Source organism: Trachurus japonicus, chromosome 6 (genome assembly GCF_045865225.1).
Source record: "Trachurus japonicus isolate A0001 chromosome 6, Traja_1.0".
NCBI lineage: Eukaryota > Metazoa > Chordata > Actinopteri > Carangiformes > Carangidae > Trachurus > Trachurus japonicus.
The window spans coordinates 38,652,630-38,671,725 of record NC_140912.1 but is presented as its reverse complement, the minus strand read 5'-3'; the positions used below and the strand labels follow the sequence as shown (position 1 = coordinate 38,671,725).

The 19,096-nt window shown below is 42.6% G+C and overlaps 2 protein-coding genes across 2 annotated transcripts in view; both read right to left on the bottom strand.

Moving 5' to 3' along the window:
* The window catches only part of ptprbl (protein tyrosine phosphatase receptor type B, like), a 67,110-nt gene extending 66,843 nt beyond the window's left edge, over nucleotides 1-267 (bottom strand). Inside the window, exon 1 of the mRNA XM_085780528.1 lies at nucleotides 210-267. Within this exon, the coding sequence (XP_085636654.1) occupies nucleotides 210-261 (52 nt within the window). The 5' untranslated portion in view covers nucleotides 262-267. The remainder of the gene's footprint in view (nucleotides 1-209) is intronic.
* A 17,335-nt stretch (nucleotides 268-17,602) lies between these two features.
* Nucleotides 17,603-19,096, bottom strand: part of phf21ab (PHD finger protein 21Ab) — a 35,145-nt gene continuing 33,651 nt past the window's right edge. The window contains exons 18-19 of the mRNA XM_085780329.1: nucleotides 18,259-18,558; nucleotides 17,603-18,210 (exon numbers count right to left, since the gene is read on the bottom strand). Coding sequence (XP_085636455.1) covers nucleotides 17,671-18,210; nucleotides 18,259-18,558 — 840 coding nt within the window. The 3' untranslated portion in view covers nucleotides 17,603-17,670. The remainder of the gene's footprint in view (nucleotides 18,211-18,258; nucleotides 18,559-19,096) is intronic.

Here is a 19,096-nt window from a genome sequence, read left to right as displayed (position 1 = left end):
AGTAGGAGCAGGTTTTTTTGCTGTTATAAGGACCTGGTCCCAGTCTAGACCTGGTCCCAGTCTAGACCCAGACCTGGTCCCAGTCTAGACCTGGTCCCAGTCTAGACCAGGTCCCAGTCCAGACCTGGTCCCAGTCCAGACCTGGTCCCAGTCTAGACCCAGACCTGGTCCCAGTCCAGACCCAGACAGCCGGTTGGTCCTGTACTTACTCAGACCTCCGAGCCTCAGGAGAAGCAGCAGCAGCAGCAGAAGGACGTCCATGTTGGCTCGACCCCGTCAGGACAGAATGGAGCGCTGGAGGGAAGTGAGTCCGAGAGGAAACAGCCAACAGCCACATTTCCTCCTCCTTCCCCTCCTGCTCCTGCTCCTCCTCCTTTTCCTCCTTTTCCTCCTCCTCTATTGTTCTGAGTTTCACTGTGACGGAGCAGAGAACTGTCGGAAATACCAGAGTACATCCTCAGTGCTTCTAATAAACCTGGACCAGGAGGAAGAGGAGGAAACAGCAACTGATGGAGACCTGGCGTGAAGTCCAACTCTCTAAAACGTTCAGTCCCGTGATGAAGAGCTCGTTCTGTCCTGTTTCTCTAGTTATAAAGGGATAGTTCAACATTTAGTCAAACTGGCCCATTGCCATAATCCCTATAGTCATAGCAGCAGTAGGTTTGTTACCTTTAACTGTCGGTGCAAGCTGTTTTTAGAACGGTGGAGCAGAGCCGTGAGCTGCTCAGAGCTACGCTACGGAGGCTCATTATGGGATTTCTTGGTTTCCCTCATCATCAAACTCATCAAATACACAATCCAACAACTCCACAACGCTCTGGTGGACAAGTTGTGAGCTGCACATTCACCACGCTATGAGATAATAACACAACGTTACCACACAGAGTTGTTTTAGAGGGAAATACAGAGACTGATGATGAAAAACTGTCCCTGAAGGCAACGTGCATCAGTGGTTTTGCATGAATTTCCCTCTAAAACAACTCTGTGTGGTAACGTTGTGTTATTATCTCATAGCGTGGTGAATGTGCAGCTCACAACTTGTCCACCAGAGCGTTGTGGAGTTGTTGGATTGTGTATTTGATGAGTTTGATGAGGGAAACCAAGAAATCCCATAATGAGCCTCCGTAGTGTAGCTCTGAGCAGCTCACGGCTCTGCTCTGCCGTTCTAAAAACAGCTTGCACCGACAATTAAAGGTAACGAACCTACTGCTATGACTATAGGGATTATGGCAATGGGCCAATTTGACTAAATGTTGAACTATCCCTTTAAGGCTTTACCGCCTCAATACTGAGATTCTCTGACCCTTGGGAGCAAGCTCTACCCAGAATGCAGTATGTTCTTTGTTCATAGAGATATAAATTATGAAAACCACTGTATTATCTTAGTTTAGGCCAATTTTATGGATCATTTACCACATTGTTGCATAACATTTATTTTTTATTTTACGATCTTTTGTCAATAGCCGGCTGTTTGGTCACTAAACGGTCATTTCTCTGGGTGGTGATGTAGTTGTTAGGTTGTTTTATCTAGATACAGCTACGTTAAATGTTTGACTGGGCTCATGTCATCAGAGTTATCTACCCATAGTTCCAGCTTCAATCAGCCGGGGTCTGTGGTGACTTCCAGCTGAACATGTCCCTGGTTGTGGTGTTTATACAGATTATTGGTTTGAATATCAATTTATAACTAACTCAACTAACTTACAGGCCACAAATACAACTAATAACTGAAGTAATAACTGACAGATAGAAAACAACAGTTTAAAAACATGGACCTGATGGAGCCGTCGATGACAGCTGTGTTTGTGGCTTATGATTAAACTTGCAGGGTGAACACTGCAAATATAAAACAATAATAAACTAAAGCCGAAACCCCCCCCCCAGTCTGAAGACGATCTGCATTCAAGGTCTGTCCCATTTCTAAGTCACAGAACAGCCCTTTAACACCTGGTTTCACTGCAAAAACTCTAAATCTTACCAAGAATATTTGTCTTATTTCTAGTCAAAACAAATCTCATTCTACTTAAAATAAGACTCATCACATAAAAGCAGCTTGTTTTTAGACACTTTTTACTTCTTTCAAGCAGATTTTCACTTGAAATAAGTAGAAAAATCTGATAGTGGAGCAAGTTTTTCTTTCTTATTACAAACACAAAAAACTTGCTTTCACTGGCAGATTTTTCTACTAATTTCAAGTGAAAATTAGTTTGAAACAAGTGAAAATGATCTAAAAACAAGTTCATTTTTAGGTGATGAGTCTTATTTTAAGTGGAAAGAGATTAGTTTTGACTAGAAATGAGACATTTTGACAAGAAATAAGACAAATATTCTAGTTTTTACAGTGTTGGAGCTGCTGAGAGGAACTAGACTCTGAGGAGCTGCAGTTGTGCGTTTGTTTCCTGACTCAGTGAGAGGCAGGCGGGTGGAGACAGGTGGTGAAAACACACAGGTCAATGAGAGCAGTTACAGTCAGCAGTGTGTGTGTCTGTGTGTGTGTGTGTGTGTGTACGAACATCTCCACCCTCCACATCCTGACTGTGACCTTCACACAGGACTGAACCACCAGCAACGACCTTCACTCTGCCTGTCTCTGTGTGTGTGTGTGTGTCTCTCTATGTGTGTGTTTGTACTTGTCCTTTAACCTCTGTTGAAAAGTGTTGTGTTGCAGGAAGCTCCGCCCTCAGCAGGAAGTGGTGCTGCTTCACCGTGACAGCTCACAACACAGAGACCAGAACCAAAGAGACCTGAGTCCAGAGACCAGTAGTGAGGTTTCTATCCATCTTTTCTTATTCGCATTTTCAAAATTTGCAAAACAAAAACTTGGATGGAAACACCAGAAATTAACAAAATAAGTTTTTACTCTTGGAGGGGGGGGATTCATCAGCATATCAATAAAAGGAAAATGCGACTTTTTGCAGTGGAAACAGGTTTTGAGAATAAACCCCAACCCTAACACCACAGCAGCTATACAAGTTTCCCAGAATGCAGCGGCATATAGATACAGCTGTAACACAGGAGAAAATCTGTTTTATTTCCCTTTATTATTATGCCACTTTATTAAAGGGACATTGTGTATGAATTCCTCCATCTAGCGTTGTGGTTGTATATTTTTCATGCTGCATTCAGGTGAAATTGGGCAGACGGCAGACGGACATAAACAAGCCTCTATGTAAACAAGTGGTCCGTCAGCACGAGGCAAAACAATACACGTGACAACATGTTGTCATGGTGATGTGGTATTGTTTTACCGTCTTTCTCTGGACTTCTGTGACTAGAATGACGTCTGGTTTGTTAGCGACGGCCGTCTGCCCGACTGCAGGTGAATGCAGCATCAGTGTAACGCTCCATTCCTCCTCACTGCGTTACCGCGGCGACTGAGCCGACAGCTCCGGTGTCTCCGCTGAGTTTCCGTGGTTACCTACCGTCACCATGGCGACACCACATGGCAGCAGCACCGAGCTTACCCGCTCCATGGAGATATGAATGATATGAACGGCTCATTCAGAGCTGAAAGGAACAGGAACTTTGTTGATGTTAATGAAAAACAGACTGAAGAACCAAATAATCGGTTTTCATGAAGAGATAACAGGAGAAGTTACACAATGTCCCTTTAAGTTTTAATATTTTTTCATGTTAGAAAGTAACTGATTAGTTCATCCACATGACGGCTGTGTAGAAGTTTGCTCCGATGTTTTTCAGAGAAGTGAAGCTCTGCAGCGACCGGGACATCACAGAGACAGCAGCCGGTCTGCAGAGCTGCTCGGCCGGCCAACCTCCGTCGTCATCCCGGGGGAGAAAACCATCGCTAATTAACTTAGGGTCTTCTCCCAATAATCACAAAACAATAATTGTTTTATTTTTTAACTGCGGACCACCAGTGAAGTCCACGACAAATTTCCCTACGGGGACAATTAAAGTATATTGAATTGAATTTAATATTGAATTGAATTGAATAATTGATGTGTGATTTGAGTTGTATGGTGAAATATAACCCTATCAATATCGACTGATATGAAAAAAACGATTGTGATAGGAATTCTTCTCCTATCACCCAGCCTTATGTTGTAGAGATGGAAGATAACTAAGTGGCAGAAAGACAGAAGGTTAGTTACGTTAAGTTACATCCTAGCTTGAGCTTCTGTGTGTGGAGGCTTGAAAATATTCAGGTGAGCTAAAGCTACTAGCTACTGGTAAAACGACAGGTTTGTGTTGTATTAACTGTGTACTGATCAGTATTTACAGTATAACAGATCATGACCAGAAAGATAAATAAAGTTGTTTGTGGATATTTTATTGTTCAGACAGTTATCACATTTTCAACTAGATGGTGAATCATAAAACAGCTCAATTATAGAACTAGAGAATGATTCACACAGTTTAATGTCTTCACTCCAATATCTGATAAGTCTGATCAGATGCAGCATCCAATCAATAACTCATATCCAACATTTAAAATGTCATGTTTTTGATATGTGATTTGGCTGCTACAGTTATGAAACCTGTACGTTTAAATAAATAGTATCTATTTAAATATCGTCCTACTTTATACACATCTCAAGGTACTCTTATTGAGACTGTTTCTACTTTTAAATACCTAGGCATCATCCTTGATGACAATCTGTCTTTTAAACCTCATATTGAAAACCTGGTAAAGAAGCTAAAAGTGAGACTGGGCTTTTATTTCAGAAATAAATCTTGTTTTTCTTTTGTCTCTAAAAAAAGGCTTGTTGCAGCTACTTTTATTCCTTTGTTGGATTATGGTGACGTACTGTACATGAATGCCTGCTCTACCTCTTTGCATATGCTGGATGCCATTTATCATTGTGCTTTAAGATACATTAGCGGCTGTAAGTCACTCACCCATCATTGTACTCTGTATGCTAAAGTAGGCTCTCTCTTTTCTCTCTCTCATATTTGTCCCCACTTCTTTGTGTGTATATCTTGTTGCTGCTTTCTTGGCCAGGCCATGCTTGTAAAAGAGATTTTTTTTTATCTCAAGCAATTTGTCTGGTAAAATAAAGGTTTAAAAAAAAAAGTCTACTATTTAAATAATTGAAATAAGTTATGTGAATGATCAGGTCCTCAGATGTCAGTAGAGATTGATTATATTAATTTTGTCTTCTTATAAGTTATTTTTTCTTGTGTTTAGACAAAAAAACAGGTAACATCATTCAGTGTTTTTGTCTGAACACAAGAAAGAATAAGTTATTAGTCAGTAGAAGAGAATAAACCCAAACACATTTATTCCAACAAGCAGAAAGACAAAGAAACAACGTCAGATGTTTTGACGTGAGACTTCCTGGAGGCGGAGTCACCGTCCAGAAGTTTAGATTCAGTGTTTGGGTTCGTTAGTTCATCTAGTTATTATTATGGGATGTTTTTTACTTGGACCTTTGGCACCGTCAGGCTTCCGTAGCACCGGGATGTTGTTGTTGTTGTGAGCTCGAAGAAAAACGAAAGTGAACACGGCCTCGACATAACACAACAGACACACACACACACACACACACACACACACACACACACACTGTTATGGCTGCTGTGCTGAGGTGACGCGGTCGTTTCCAAAGACTATTTCACTAATTGATTGGTAATAATCGATTTAGTACGTAACGTATCGATGTTTTAACTCATCTGAAACGTCACGTACAACATTAAATTATTCACCTAACACATGTGACCGCTGTGCTTTCAATAACAAAATGAATGCATTTATTTTCTAAAAGTGTCGGATGTAAAGAGTTGTTTTGTCTTTTATGTAATCTCGGTTTGATGTGGGGGGAGGAAAAAAAAATAAAAATAAAAAAAACAGTTAGCAGAGGATGGTTTCGATCCATCGACCTCTGGGTTATGGGCCCAGCACGCTTCCGCTGCGCCACTCTGCTGGATAGACGGAGAGCAGCGGGAGGGGTTATTTAAAGCTACATGTCCGTGTTCTGGGTTATTATGGTTTATTTGACTTTATGAAGCATCACAGACTGTCCACAGATATTATAACTGTTTTATATTACAACATCTGGAAATACCGGAACTTTTTTTTTTTTTAATTTTTTGCCTCCATGACATGATTCAGTTTATTTCCTGACAACTTCAACACCAACGTTGTCTCATGACCTCGCCACCAGGGGGCGCGCCACTGACTACTGACTACAATTCAAAATTGATATGGATTTTTTCTGTGTTTTCTGTGGACAAGAAATCGAAACAATACAGCACCTTTTCCATAAATGCATGTACTCTAAAACATTCTGGATTGACATTCAACACTTCATAAGAAGAACAACCGGACAAGTCATCACTCTACAAGAAAAGGACATTTTTATTTTTTTTGAAAACAACAAGTTGGACAAAGACACAACATTCTTTATACAACTGGTAGTAGCTACTTATGGCCCAATTTCATATCCACAAAAAAAAAATGGACAGAATCAAAACCCAGCCTGGATCATTTCACACAAGAAATTCTCCAATATGCAACTAAGACATTAAAAATAAAAAAGCTATGAAAACGAACTGTATTTTTGAAAGATTCAACATAGCCCCTCTTTAAGAACTTTTTACTAGGTAAATGGATTCTTCCAAATCTGGCAATGTTTATTTGTATTTATTTATTAATTAAATTTTTATTTGTAATGTCATTATTTGTATTGTTGTTGTCATTTTTGTTTCCTTTCTCTCTCTGTATAATGCATAATGTTAACATATGCTATGTTATGTGCTTAGATAATTATGTTATGCTTACAATAAAGAAAAAAAAAAAAGACTACAGCCTCTGTATGGGAAAGGTTTTTTTTTTTTTTCAATAAATCTTTATTGACAGAAATATAATCAATACAAAGGCAGTTATTATTACTGTAATGTATCTTCAAACAAACAATTGAACACCAGCCAGGGGGGGGTAGGCTATAGGCTATTAAATAAATACAGAGAATAAAGAGCACAAATCAGATGTTTTCATAGCTTTCTTATTAATCGAGTCACAGATACTTTGCATGTACTGTTCCGTTTCCCTTTGGGATGCCACAACACAAAACAGGGTTTAGAGTGACTACATTTAGCTTTGTGTATGTGATATTTCCCTAATATTATTATCAAGTGTATGACATAGCCTACAGTTCTTTCTGTTTCTTACTTTTAACATCATGGACACCAAAAAGTACATTATTGTTCCAATCTAAAGAAAAGTCTGAGTCAATCTTCAATGTGATGTAATGCGTTACTTCTGTCCAGTAGGTGGCAGTAGAGTTACAGTTCAATGTGATGCAGTAGCTACTTCTGTCCAGTAGGTGGCAGTAGAGTTACAGTTCAATGTGATGCAGTAGCTACTTCTGTCCAGTAGGTGGCAGTAGAGTTACAGTTCAATGTGATGTAACGCAGTAGCTACTTCTGTCCAGTAGGTGGCAGTAGAGTTACAGTTCCAGGTGCATCACAGTTTCAGGCTCAGACTCACACAGAGAACAATTTACACATTGATCTTTCTTAAATTTTAACAAATAATGTTGTATGGGAAAGTTTTCTTTCCTTTTTTGTGAGAATGATGTCGAAACAGTAGAACATATTGTTTTTGGATGCGAGTATAATTTTGGATTTCATTTCGAAACTGGCTGTTATCTAAACACATTATTTTGCCCCCATTATATTAGTCTACTTGCCAGCCCATTGGGCCCCATTGTGAACCCGGAAATGTTGAGTACCCCAAAGTTTTATGTTAGAAATATATAGTATGGGTCCCCAGTATTCAGAAACTGCCGGATGCTAATTTATATATATTGGGCAATTAGCATAACAGACATAATTAGCATAAATTAGCATAATTGCCTATATGGGCAATATTTCAACAAAATTGACTTGGCTGATCTGGGCAATATTGGAGTGGCTGAATGGCTGTCTAAACCGGAAGTGACCCGATTTTAACCGCCAGTGGGCCGATTTTGATGGATTTCAAAATCTGGTCATCGGTTTAGACAGCCATTTTGAATTTCGAAAATGTCAGAAATGGATTCAGCATCATCAATAACCCCTAAAACCACTCCAATATTGCCCAGATCAGCCAAGTCAATTTTGTTGAAATATTGCCCATATAGGCAATTATGCTAATTTATGCTAATTGTGTCAATTATGCTAATTGCCCAATATATATAAGTTAGCATCCGGCAGTTTCTGAATACTGGGGACCCATACTATATATTTCTAACATAAAACTTTGGGGTACTCAACATTTCCGGGTACTCATTGTTGGCAAGTAGACTATATTGGATGTACAGGATCTACAGTTAAAGGAAAAGAACTTGGACTTTTTGGTGAACATTTTAATTTCCCTTGGAAAACATTTCATCAACAGATGTAAATACCTCAAAGTGAAACCCCACTTCAATGGATGGATAAACCAACTCAGAATGTATAAAAAAAAGATCCCCAAAAAAACTTATTTACTATTGTGGACTGAGACCCTCACGTCCTCTTTTCTTTTTCTTTTTGTTCTTGATTGATCCAGATAGCTGATTCAGCACTGTGCATTTATATATTAGCAATGTGCCTTTAATGTTTGTATTTTGGAGATACTTCAATAAAAAATTTTTTTTTAAAGTTTTCTTTCCTTTACTCAGCAGCTGTCTTGTGGAATGGCCTTCCTTTAAACCAGGGGTGTCAAACATGTGGCCCGGGGGCCAAAACCGGCCCGCCAGAGGGTCCAATCCGGCCCGCGGGATGAATTTACCAGATGTAAAAAGTACATATAAGACAGAAGAGGCATTATGTTGTTGAAATTGCATGTATTATTCTCAAGAAATTTCAGGTTGGTCATAATATGTTTTGTAATAGGATAGTTCTTTAATGTAAACATCTTAATAATGTGCTTCTTTGCACTAAAACAAAAAGAAAAGTCAGACAGCATTACTACTAGCAGACAATGGTGGCTCATATAAAGGCCCTGTCACAGAATATTATAACAGGTAATTACACACCTTCACAAAACTCATCAAAGAAAATGGAATATTGCTGGTGCACCCACTCTTTACAGTTGCCACAGAAGTTGAGTCACCAAAGGCCATAGGTGCGTAGGTAGCACATGGCCAACCTAAGACCTGGGGATATTATGCTATTATTTTACCAGTCTGGCCCACTTGAGATCAAATTGCACTTAATTTGGCCCCTGAACTAAAATGAGTTTGACACCTCTGCTCTAAACCTTAAAGCTGTTAGCTCCTCCTACTTTCTTTTTAAGTCTAAAAATAAAAAAAATGGTTAGCCAACCGATAAATTAAAACAAAAGAGCCATGAAGCACCAGATTATTGTATTGTTTGTTTGTGTGTCTGCTTTATGTTTTGTTGTTTCTGTTTGGGACCTAATCTCTTGTTTTATCTATTTTATTTGTTCTTTCTCTTCAGTGTTGTCGTCTATGTGCCTTAGTGTCTCTCTCCCATGTTTTTAGTCCCATATTTTATGTGTTGTGTGTTTGTCTTCCCTGTTTTAACCGTCTGCGTCTACCATCAAATAGGACCACAATGAAAACAAGCCTCTGGGCTTTATTGTGTGTGTGTGTGTGTGTTTTTTTTTAATTTTTTTTATCCCTTTGAACACTTCTCTAAGTAGAGACTCTAATGGTCAATGCAGATATTAACCTTTAGTTTCACAATTACTTTCCACAGACCTTTCATGCCCTCAGTCAGCCACTAGGTGTCAGTCATAACTTCATAATTACTGGTGTTCATTTATGGAAACTTGGGACGTTATAAGAAACAGGATCATGTTGCACAACTGTTTCCAATAACAAATAATGTTGTTCAATAAAGTTTTCAATAAATCAAGCCAAATGTTTTCCTCTGAATGTAGAATACATCTGTCCACTTTATTTTACAACTTGCCCATAATGTACTCGACAAATAGGCTGAGCTTGGTTGTTTTTTTTGTAAGGAAAATGACATCATAGGCTAAATCTTCTTATGATGGCTCTATTCTGTGGTTTATAGAGCATAATAATGATTTATGGACAATTTAACAAAACAACTGAAACCTCTTGGCCACCACTGGAATATACATATGAAGAGTTCATTTGCAAAAGCAGATAAGTGCCATTTTGAAAACAATGAGCCGAGGCTTTGTAATTATTCTTTACATAGTGTTGTTTTCAATAAAACTTTTTTTTTGAGATATGTCTCTTTACATCTCAAAGTCACTCCACTTTGGTTTGACTGATATCACCTTATGTAAATAAAAAATAAAAAATGAAGATTCTAGAATTTTTTAAAAACGAGTTATCTGCTTTTGCAAATGAACTCTTCATATAGCCTACAGTGTCATGCAAAAGTCTGAACAATTCATCAAGTGGAAGATGAAATGAACTCCAAAAGGCAAAAAGTTACAGATGACACATTCCCTTTACATTTTAAACTATAGCCTATGTATTATTTCCATCTTTGTTTCCCTTTTTCCACTCTGAAACTGTAGAAAACTAAAATAATACACTGATATTGATGAAAATATTGATAAAAAGAGTGTTTCATGTTTAACTTTATGTCTTTAGGAGATCATTTCAAACTGAGAACCAGCCTGGTCCTGGTTCTGGTGGTGAAACGTCTGAAAGGTTTGTGAGCAAGAAGAGTCGACATGTGACGCGCTGCTTTTCACAATTTATTAACAAAATGATAAAATAAATAAATACAAATTGATCAAATGCTCCTAATATCAACTCCTCCCCATGTTCCCTACAGTATTTCCTAAACACTGCATACAAAGAATTCATCACAGAAGAGGCTCAATACAGAGGTAAGAATCCCACCAGACCAGTCACAATGTCAGGCCAACAGAAGACACATCTGGAACAGAAGTCAAAAAAATAAACACATTCCTTTCCAAAATCATTATGAAAAAATACAAACAATTATACAAATATTCAGATTGTGTAATTACCAATTTACACATTATTCAGCACACCAGGTGAACTTTTTCTTTATTCATATCGCTACAATGCATCTCACCAAATGGAAGATAAAAAAAGACTTTTTATTTTGTATTTTTTTTTTGCACTCAACACACCCCCAATGGAATCAGCTGTGGATGAGGTAAGAAGCTTCAGGTGAACGGTTGGGTCCAGACAGGATGGATGGTGGTGGTGGTGGTGGTGAGCGGGACTGAACAACGGACTGATGTCATGTTATCGACAAAATACTAGAAGGCCACAATCATGACTTGATCGTTTTTAAAACTAAAAAAAAAAAGTGAGAAGAAGAAGACCCGAGTTGGAGTGAGTGAACTACTTTACGGGACGCTTCCAGACCCACTCACCCACCCACCGGCCGGCCGAACGACGTTGGAAAATGCATAAACGAGCTGCAGACTCACGGCTGGATGCACGGCTGACTGAGTTCCCCGGTGATATGCATCGACTACAGAAAAGGCTCCAAACACAAACGCACATCTGCAGTGTTCTTTGGATAAATTCACTTTTTTTTCTTTTTTTCTAGCTCAACTAAATAGAAACCGAGGACTTTTCTCTAGAAGAGAAGAGACAGTGACACAATTTAGACGTTAAAGGGATAGTAGCATTTTTTTAAAGTGGGGTTGTATGATCTCCAAATAGCCCCTAAGTACTTTAATTGCAGTAGAAGACTCTCTGCACTCCTCCCGTTAGCAACGCCAGCCCATAATAGCCCTGCCCAGAGATTTACAACATACAGTGTTGTGAACAGACCCAAAGAAACGGCCTATTTTCACGGCCTAAAAGAGGTTTTACCTGAAAAAAGATACACAGTTCCATTGTTCGCTATAATATAATTTTTTCAGGAAAACCACAGTTTTTATTTGGACCGAACCAACTGCTGATCGGCGGGCGCTAACCCTGGGCGGAGGGATACGTGAGTTGGTTAGGTCCAATTAAAAACTGTGTTTTTCCTGCACTTTGAAGGGCAGGAAAAAATTATATTATAGCGAACAATGGAACTGTGTATTTTTTTTCAGGTAAAACCTCTTTTAGGCCGTGAAAATAGGCCGTTTCTTTGGGTCCATTCACAACACTGTATGTTGTAAATCTCTGGGCAGGGCTATTATGGGCTGGCGTTGCTAACGGGAGGAGTGCAGAGAGTCTTCTACTGCAATTAAAGTACTTAGGGGCTATTTGGAGATCATACAACCACACTTTAAAAAAATGCTACTATCCCTTTAAGACTTGATCGCCCCCCCACCGCTCTGCTAGGACCCCAACATTCAGCATGTAATGGTGCTTTAGCCAAGTTCAACTTCCCATCTAAACCCACAAACACGACGTCAGGAAGAAAAGTTTCCGCCCCGTGGTGACGACGATGGCTGCGGCTGCTCGACACCTCCGAATGCTCAAAGGAAAAAAGGTGACTGGAGTTTCACATAAAAACTTAATAATAAAAAACAAAGCAAATGCATATTAAAAACTTTTCGACGAATATTGTATAAAAATTTTGCATAAGAAGGCATGCGCTCCACTGGACTGGAGTGGACTGATGGTGCTAATTGGGTCCGAGTCCGCCCCGCCCCGTCGTCAGGGGTGCAGGTTATTAAGTTTGTTTGTTCATTCCAGATGCACACGGGGCTCTGGTTCGCTGGACCTGATGGAGCAAAACTCATCCCTCCTCTAAAAAACCAGAATCAGAACCGCCGCACGCCGGGAACCATGAAGAACTCACAACGAAACACTATAGGACTCCCTCTGATAATAATAATAATAGTAATAATAATAATAATACTGGTCAAACCAAAAGTGCATCACGAACATGTGGCTGTGGCACCGCGCCTCAACTGACCGAATCGCCTACGACCATCCGACCTAACGACCGACTGAACAACGCGACGTCTGGTTTTTGAAATGTAAAAGAAGTTGAATCGGGTTGAAAGGAAAAAGTCAGACATTTAAGGCAACTCCTCTATTAATTAAACAACGACAAACGAAAACACTATGTGGTCGATCTCTAAACGCCGTCACATTGAGATGTAGGTTCAACTTGCATTGACTACTGGCAGCCTGAGGTGGTGAAGAAGGGACCGGGGTTGTGCTCCGGAGTTCTGGAGTTGGAGGGGTTGGGTAGGGGGGTCGTTGGGACGGGACAGGACAGACCGGAGGGGGTAACGGGGGAACGGGGGGTCATCTGGAGGGTTAGTAAGGTTCTACAAGTCACAGTGCAAGTCAAGAAGAGACAAATATTATCTGCTGTTTGAAGAGAAAGGCACTCGAGGTACCTACTGTACAGAGGGACAGGTCCAGTCTGTCTGGGACTCGTGTTCGGGCTCGTTCAAAAGTAAAACGTAAAACTGGGTCCAGTCGAGTGATGACGGATGACGACGACGCTGCTCGATCCGTGAGTGGAGGAAGGACACGCGTTGGACACAAGAGACGTCAACATTCACCCAACAACGACGACACACGACACACAACAACAGGACACACACACGATGATGGGTTCATGGTTGTCAGGGAGATGGAGACAGTGTCAGTCGTCTTCGCATCTCTTGTCCACTCTTTTTTTTTTCCTTTTTCTATTCCATGTTCGAACGGCTGAGCTCTCGATGAGGACGTTTAGAGAGACACTGCGTCTCCGTGGAGACGAGGACGTTTAGAGAGAGAGACACTGCGTCACCGTGGAGACAGAGGACACTGCGTTTCCGTGGAGACCGAGTCAGAGTCTCTAGGTCTTCGGATGAAGGCAGTTTGTACAGCTGATGTTTGAGATATGCTCGTCGTCACTGACAGAGGAGTCATCAACATGATATGAAGAAACACACCTGGAACAGCAGTTTCATCGTCGTCCAACAACAGATTCAAACCCCGCACATTCACTTTTGCTATTATGGGATGTCAGCGTAGACGTCAACACAGACATGGGGACAATAATAAAAAATCCTGGTAGTATTTTTTTCATATTGAAGCGTCAAAGTCTCTCAGGTCTGTAGCCATGCTAGCAGCTCTGACATCAGCGTGCTAAGGGGCTGATGGGACTTCAGTCCTGGACCAATCAGAATGCAGAATGCAGAATGTGACCTGGCGATGGTGTGGACCAACCAATGAGCAGCACCGACACTGAACTGATGGAGAAACGGCTGCTAGCATGGCTGAAATAAAAACAGTGGATCAGTAAAAACATGGGGTTTAGAAAGAACTTGAAACTTGAACCTTCTCCATGACGACGACGGCTGAACCGCGAAGCTCCGACGCTTCAGGGCTGAATGTGTTATTGGACCACAACAACAACAGCAACAACATCATCATCATCATCAACAACAACAATTACAACATGTTCCAACACAACCAGAGGTCAATGAAACAGAGTTTAGAGTTTAGAGTTAATGCCCCGAACCCAACAGAACTGAACCGAGCCGAGCCGAGCCGAGCCGACGGAGAACAGACGAGCTCCAGAGAGAAGAGATGCATCGTCGTCTAACTGAGGGGGGGTCGGGTTGGGTCGGGGGTGGGGGTTAGGTGGAGGTGGAGGAGGGGGAGGGGTTCTGACACAGCTGAGGCTCCTTCGCCCACTGGACCGGGAGCCTCCACGTCCTACAAAAATATTGGCAATGTGGGGATAAGTCACATCACGACAAAGAGATGCATACTCTGTTTTAATTATTCCATATTAACATACAAAAAGCTCTTCAGCACTTCTTTGTGATGCAGCAAGCTTGTGCTTTTTAATCTCAGGATCTGTGGTCCGGTCCAAATCCTTTCCTCATGGTTACTGTTACTAAGCTCTCCTGTCTGACTGTCTGACTGACTGACTGCCGGCTGCCGGCCGGGGGGAAACCAACCAACCAACGAACAGAGCATCCTTTATGTTATGTTACAAACGCCAATGATTTGATCGGTCAATACAGTAAGTGGACTCGTCCCTGCTGAATTTGGATACAACATCATTTTGGCAGTTCAGGATTCAACAGAAATGTTCACAATGCAGAGAGATCACCCACCGCTGTGCTGCTGCTAATGCCAGTCCAGTCCAGCAGGTTCAGAAACAGAAAGCACTTATTCTGAAGACTAGGAAGACCTGAATATCTTTTCCTATAAAAAAAACAAACACAGCCCAGATATAGTTTGTTTGTTTGTTTGTCTGTTTGTTTGTTTGTGTGTGTGTGTGTTGACATTGCAATATTGCAACTTCACATTTAGTGCTCACAGTTGACACACTTTGACTCACGAATGAAAACTCAATCACTACACTTGACCGACACCACTGAACACATCTGCTCCAGCTGCTCGACGCCAACGCCTCGCTCAGCGCCGCCTGAGCTCAGGAACACGGTGGGAGGAGCCGGGAGGGTGGGGGGCGGGGCTTCTGGGACAGGGGGGCGGGGCCTCTGGGGCGGGGCTTCTGGGGCGGGGGGCACTGGGCTCGTTAGCTGGTTGGGGAGGAGGTTTGGTTTGGTCACGGTCAAAGTCTTGGGTGGTCAGGGGTCCAGAACCAGGGTCAGTGTTTCAGCTTCAGTCTCTGTTCTGCTGTTACGGGGGGGTCAGGGGGGATTCTGGTGGGGTCAGGTTGGGTCGGGTTTGGTCGCTGGGAGTATGATGTCATAATGGTTAACGACTTTCTCACAACTGGTCACCAACAGTTCCCAAAGTGTGTGAAGGTGTTAAAGCAGGAACGGGTTCTGTTGGATCAGTTATTGGACCAATAGTTCTGTTAGATCAGTTATTGGATCAATAGTTCTGTTGGATCAGTTATTGGACCAATAGTTGTTGGATCAGTTATTGGACCAATAGTTCTGTTGGATTAGTTATTGGACCAATGGTTGTTGGATCAGTTATTGGACCAATAGTTCTGTTGGATCAGTTATTGGACCAATGGTTCTGTTGGATCAGTTATTGGACCAATAGTTCTGTTGGATCAGTTATTGGGTCAATAGTTCTGTTGGATCAGTTATTGGACCAATGGGGAGGTTCTGTTGGATCAGTTATTGGGTCAATAGTTCTGTTGGATCAGTTATTGGATCAATAGTTCTGTTGGATCAGTTATTGGACCAATGGGGAGGTTCTGTTGGATCAGTTATTGGACCAATAGTTGTTGGATCAGTTATTGGACCAATAGTTGTTGGATCAGTTATTGGGTCAATAGTTGGATCAGTTATTGGACCAATAGTTGTTGGATCAGTTATTGGACCAATGGGGAGGTTCTGTTGGATCAGTTATTGGATCAATAGTTCTGTTGGATCAGTCATTGGACCAATAGTTCTGTTGGATCAGTCATTGGATCAATAGTTCTGTTGGATCAGTCATTGGACCAATAGTTCTGTTGGATCAGTCATTGGACCAATAGTTCTGTTGGATCAGTCATTGGACCAATAGTTCTGTTGGATCAGTCATTGGACCAATAGTTCTGTTGGATCAGTTATTGGATCAATAGTTCTGTTGGATCAGTCATTGGATCAATAGTTCTGTTGGATCAGTCATTGGACCAATAGTTCTGTTGGATCAGTTATTGGATCAATAGTTCTGTTGGATCAGTCATTGGACCAATAGTTCTGTTGGATCAGTTATTGGACCAATAGTTCTGTTGGATTAGTTATTGGACCAATAGTTCTGTTGGATTAGTTATTGGACCAATAGTTCTATTGGATTAGTTATTGGACCAATGGTTGTTGGATCAGTTATTGGGTCAATAGTTCTGTTGGATCAGTTATTGGGTCAATGGGGAGGTTCTGTTGGATCAGTTATTGGGTCAATAGTTCTGTTGGATCAGTTATTGGACCAATAGTTCTGTTGGATCAGTTATTGGACCAATAGTTCTGTTGGATCAGTTATTGGACCAATGGGGAGGTTCTGTTGGATCAGTTATTGGACCAATAGTTGGATCAGTTATTGGGTCAATAGTTGGATCAGTTATTGGACCAATGGGGAGGTTCTGTTGGATCAGTTATTGGGTCAATAGTTCTGTTGGATCAGTTATTGGACCAATAGTTGTTGGATCAGTCATTGGACCAATGGGGAGGTTCTGTTGGATCAGTTATTGGTCAGTTTGGGTTTAAAACTCACTCGACAGCTGAATCACTAATTCAGAGAGTGAGGGTGAGAAAGTGAAAGTGTTTCGCCACCACAGGGTCACGTTGGACTGAAGAGTTGGACTGAAGAGTTCTGGTCAGTCGGTTTAAGAGGATCGGGTCAGTATTTATCGGTGATGGGGTCGGTATTGATCGGTGATCGGGTCAGTATTGATCGGTGATGGGGTCAGTATTGATCGGTGATCGGGTCGGTATTGATCGGTGATTGGGGGGATGTCATGGGTTAAGGTTCAATGGGTCGACTGTGGGTTTGTAGCAGTTAAAGGTTGTTGACATTGGGTTCACTGGGACGAGGCCCCATCCCAACACCGACCCCGGACCCCCCCCCCCCCACCGGAGAACACAGGGGCCACTGTAACAGGCACACACTGGTGTGATGATGAAGTAAATCTCCCTTTGAGCTTTCCAACCACTCACGTCTATCACTAATTGGCATGACGACCCCGGGACGCAGCCTCCCCGTCCCAGCGGCGTGGGCGGGGCTACGTCTCCCCAGAGCCGTGTGACTGGGGCTGTATATCTACCATTGACACAGTCTGACAATACAATGCAAACAAACAACATTTATACAGATTGGCAACTTCAGGGCACCGGACGGTGCAAGCAAAAGTCTTTTTTTTTTAATATATATGTTTGAATCCCGCGACTGAAGAGACAGAGCATTACTTTTTATTGTCCAAACTGCTGCTGACCAGCGCTGGCAAAGAATGCTGGGAGGGTTCTGAGGTTTTGCTGTTGTTGTTGTTGCTGCCGTCACTGTCAGTGATCTCCTCCTGCGTCTTCTCCGCCGCTGTCGGTGTCTCTGGAGGGTTGACGGCAGCCATCTTGTTCTCAGGGCCGGTGGCGGCGGCGCCGGCGGCGGCGGTGTCGGGGCGATGCTCCACCGCCGGGCTGCGGTCGGGGCCGCTCGGCTCGGCCGTCCCGTTGGTGGTGGCGACGGCCGGGGGCGTCGAGGCGGCCGGACCGTCGACCGTGGGAGCGGCGTCGGGTTTGGCCGCGGCCTCGGGCTGCGTCCCGCTCCCCGTGTCGGCCCCTCCCCCTCCCCCTGCCGCGGCGCCGGTAGCTGGACCGCCGGGCGCCGCGTCCGGGCCGGGAGCAGCTGCCGGGACCGGGCCGGTGTCCTGGACGGCGTCTCCTCCTCCTCCTCCTCCTCCTCCTCCTGCTGCTGCTGCTGCTGCTGCAGTCTGGTTGCCGGCTGCAGTCTGGTTGCCGGCTGCAGTCTGGTTGCCGGCTGCTATCTGGTTGCCGGCGGCGACCGCCTGCTGCTCCTGTTGGTCGTTTCCCTCGGAGCTGCTGTTCGTCTCGGAGCTCGCCGCCTTCGCCGCCGTCTCCACGGAGTTGGAGTTGTTCTCCGGCGCCGCGGCTTCGGGGCCGAGCGCCGCCTCGGACGCGTCCTGGACTCGGGCGCCGACGTCTTTCCCCTCCGTCTCGGCCAAAGCTTGGTTGAAGTTAAAGGCTTGGATGAGGCGAATCAGGTGCTTGACTTTCTCCAGGGAGAGCTGCATGTCTTTCTGACGGGCCAGGATGGTGTTTTTGGTCTCCATGCATTTCTGACGGGAAGAAGCACAAGAGTTAAGAGTCAGTGTCACAGTTTGAACCTGCAGATGTGGACAAGCATTCACCGGGACATGAAGATGAACCGACTGGATGTTGGTGTGATCTCACCGACACTCACGGTGATGAAATCTAACACAGATGTGTAAACATCTGGATAAACAGGAAGCCTCTGGGACTAGTCTTCTGTGAGCAGTTGACCACACCTGAATTTCCTTAAGGGTTTAATAAAGTAAATCTATCTATCTATCTATCTAGTCTAAATGGAGGAGGTGACTCTTGTATGTTAATACCAGAAGTTCTCCAATAGCAGCTCAGGCTTTTACCTGCTTCAGCTGCTGAATTTTAACTCCGAATTTTGTCTGCATTCTGGTTCCCGTCTTTTGGCGAATCCGGAAATCACCAAATTCACCAAAGTAAAAGTGTTCACCAACATAAAACGTATAAAATAGACATTAACTTGTAATACAATAAAAGCACATGGTTAACTTAATGGCTCGAGGACTTTCTTGTAAATTATATTCCTTAAATTAA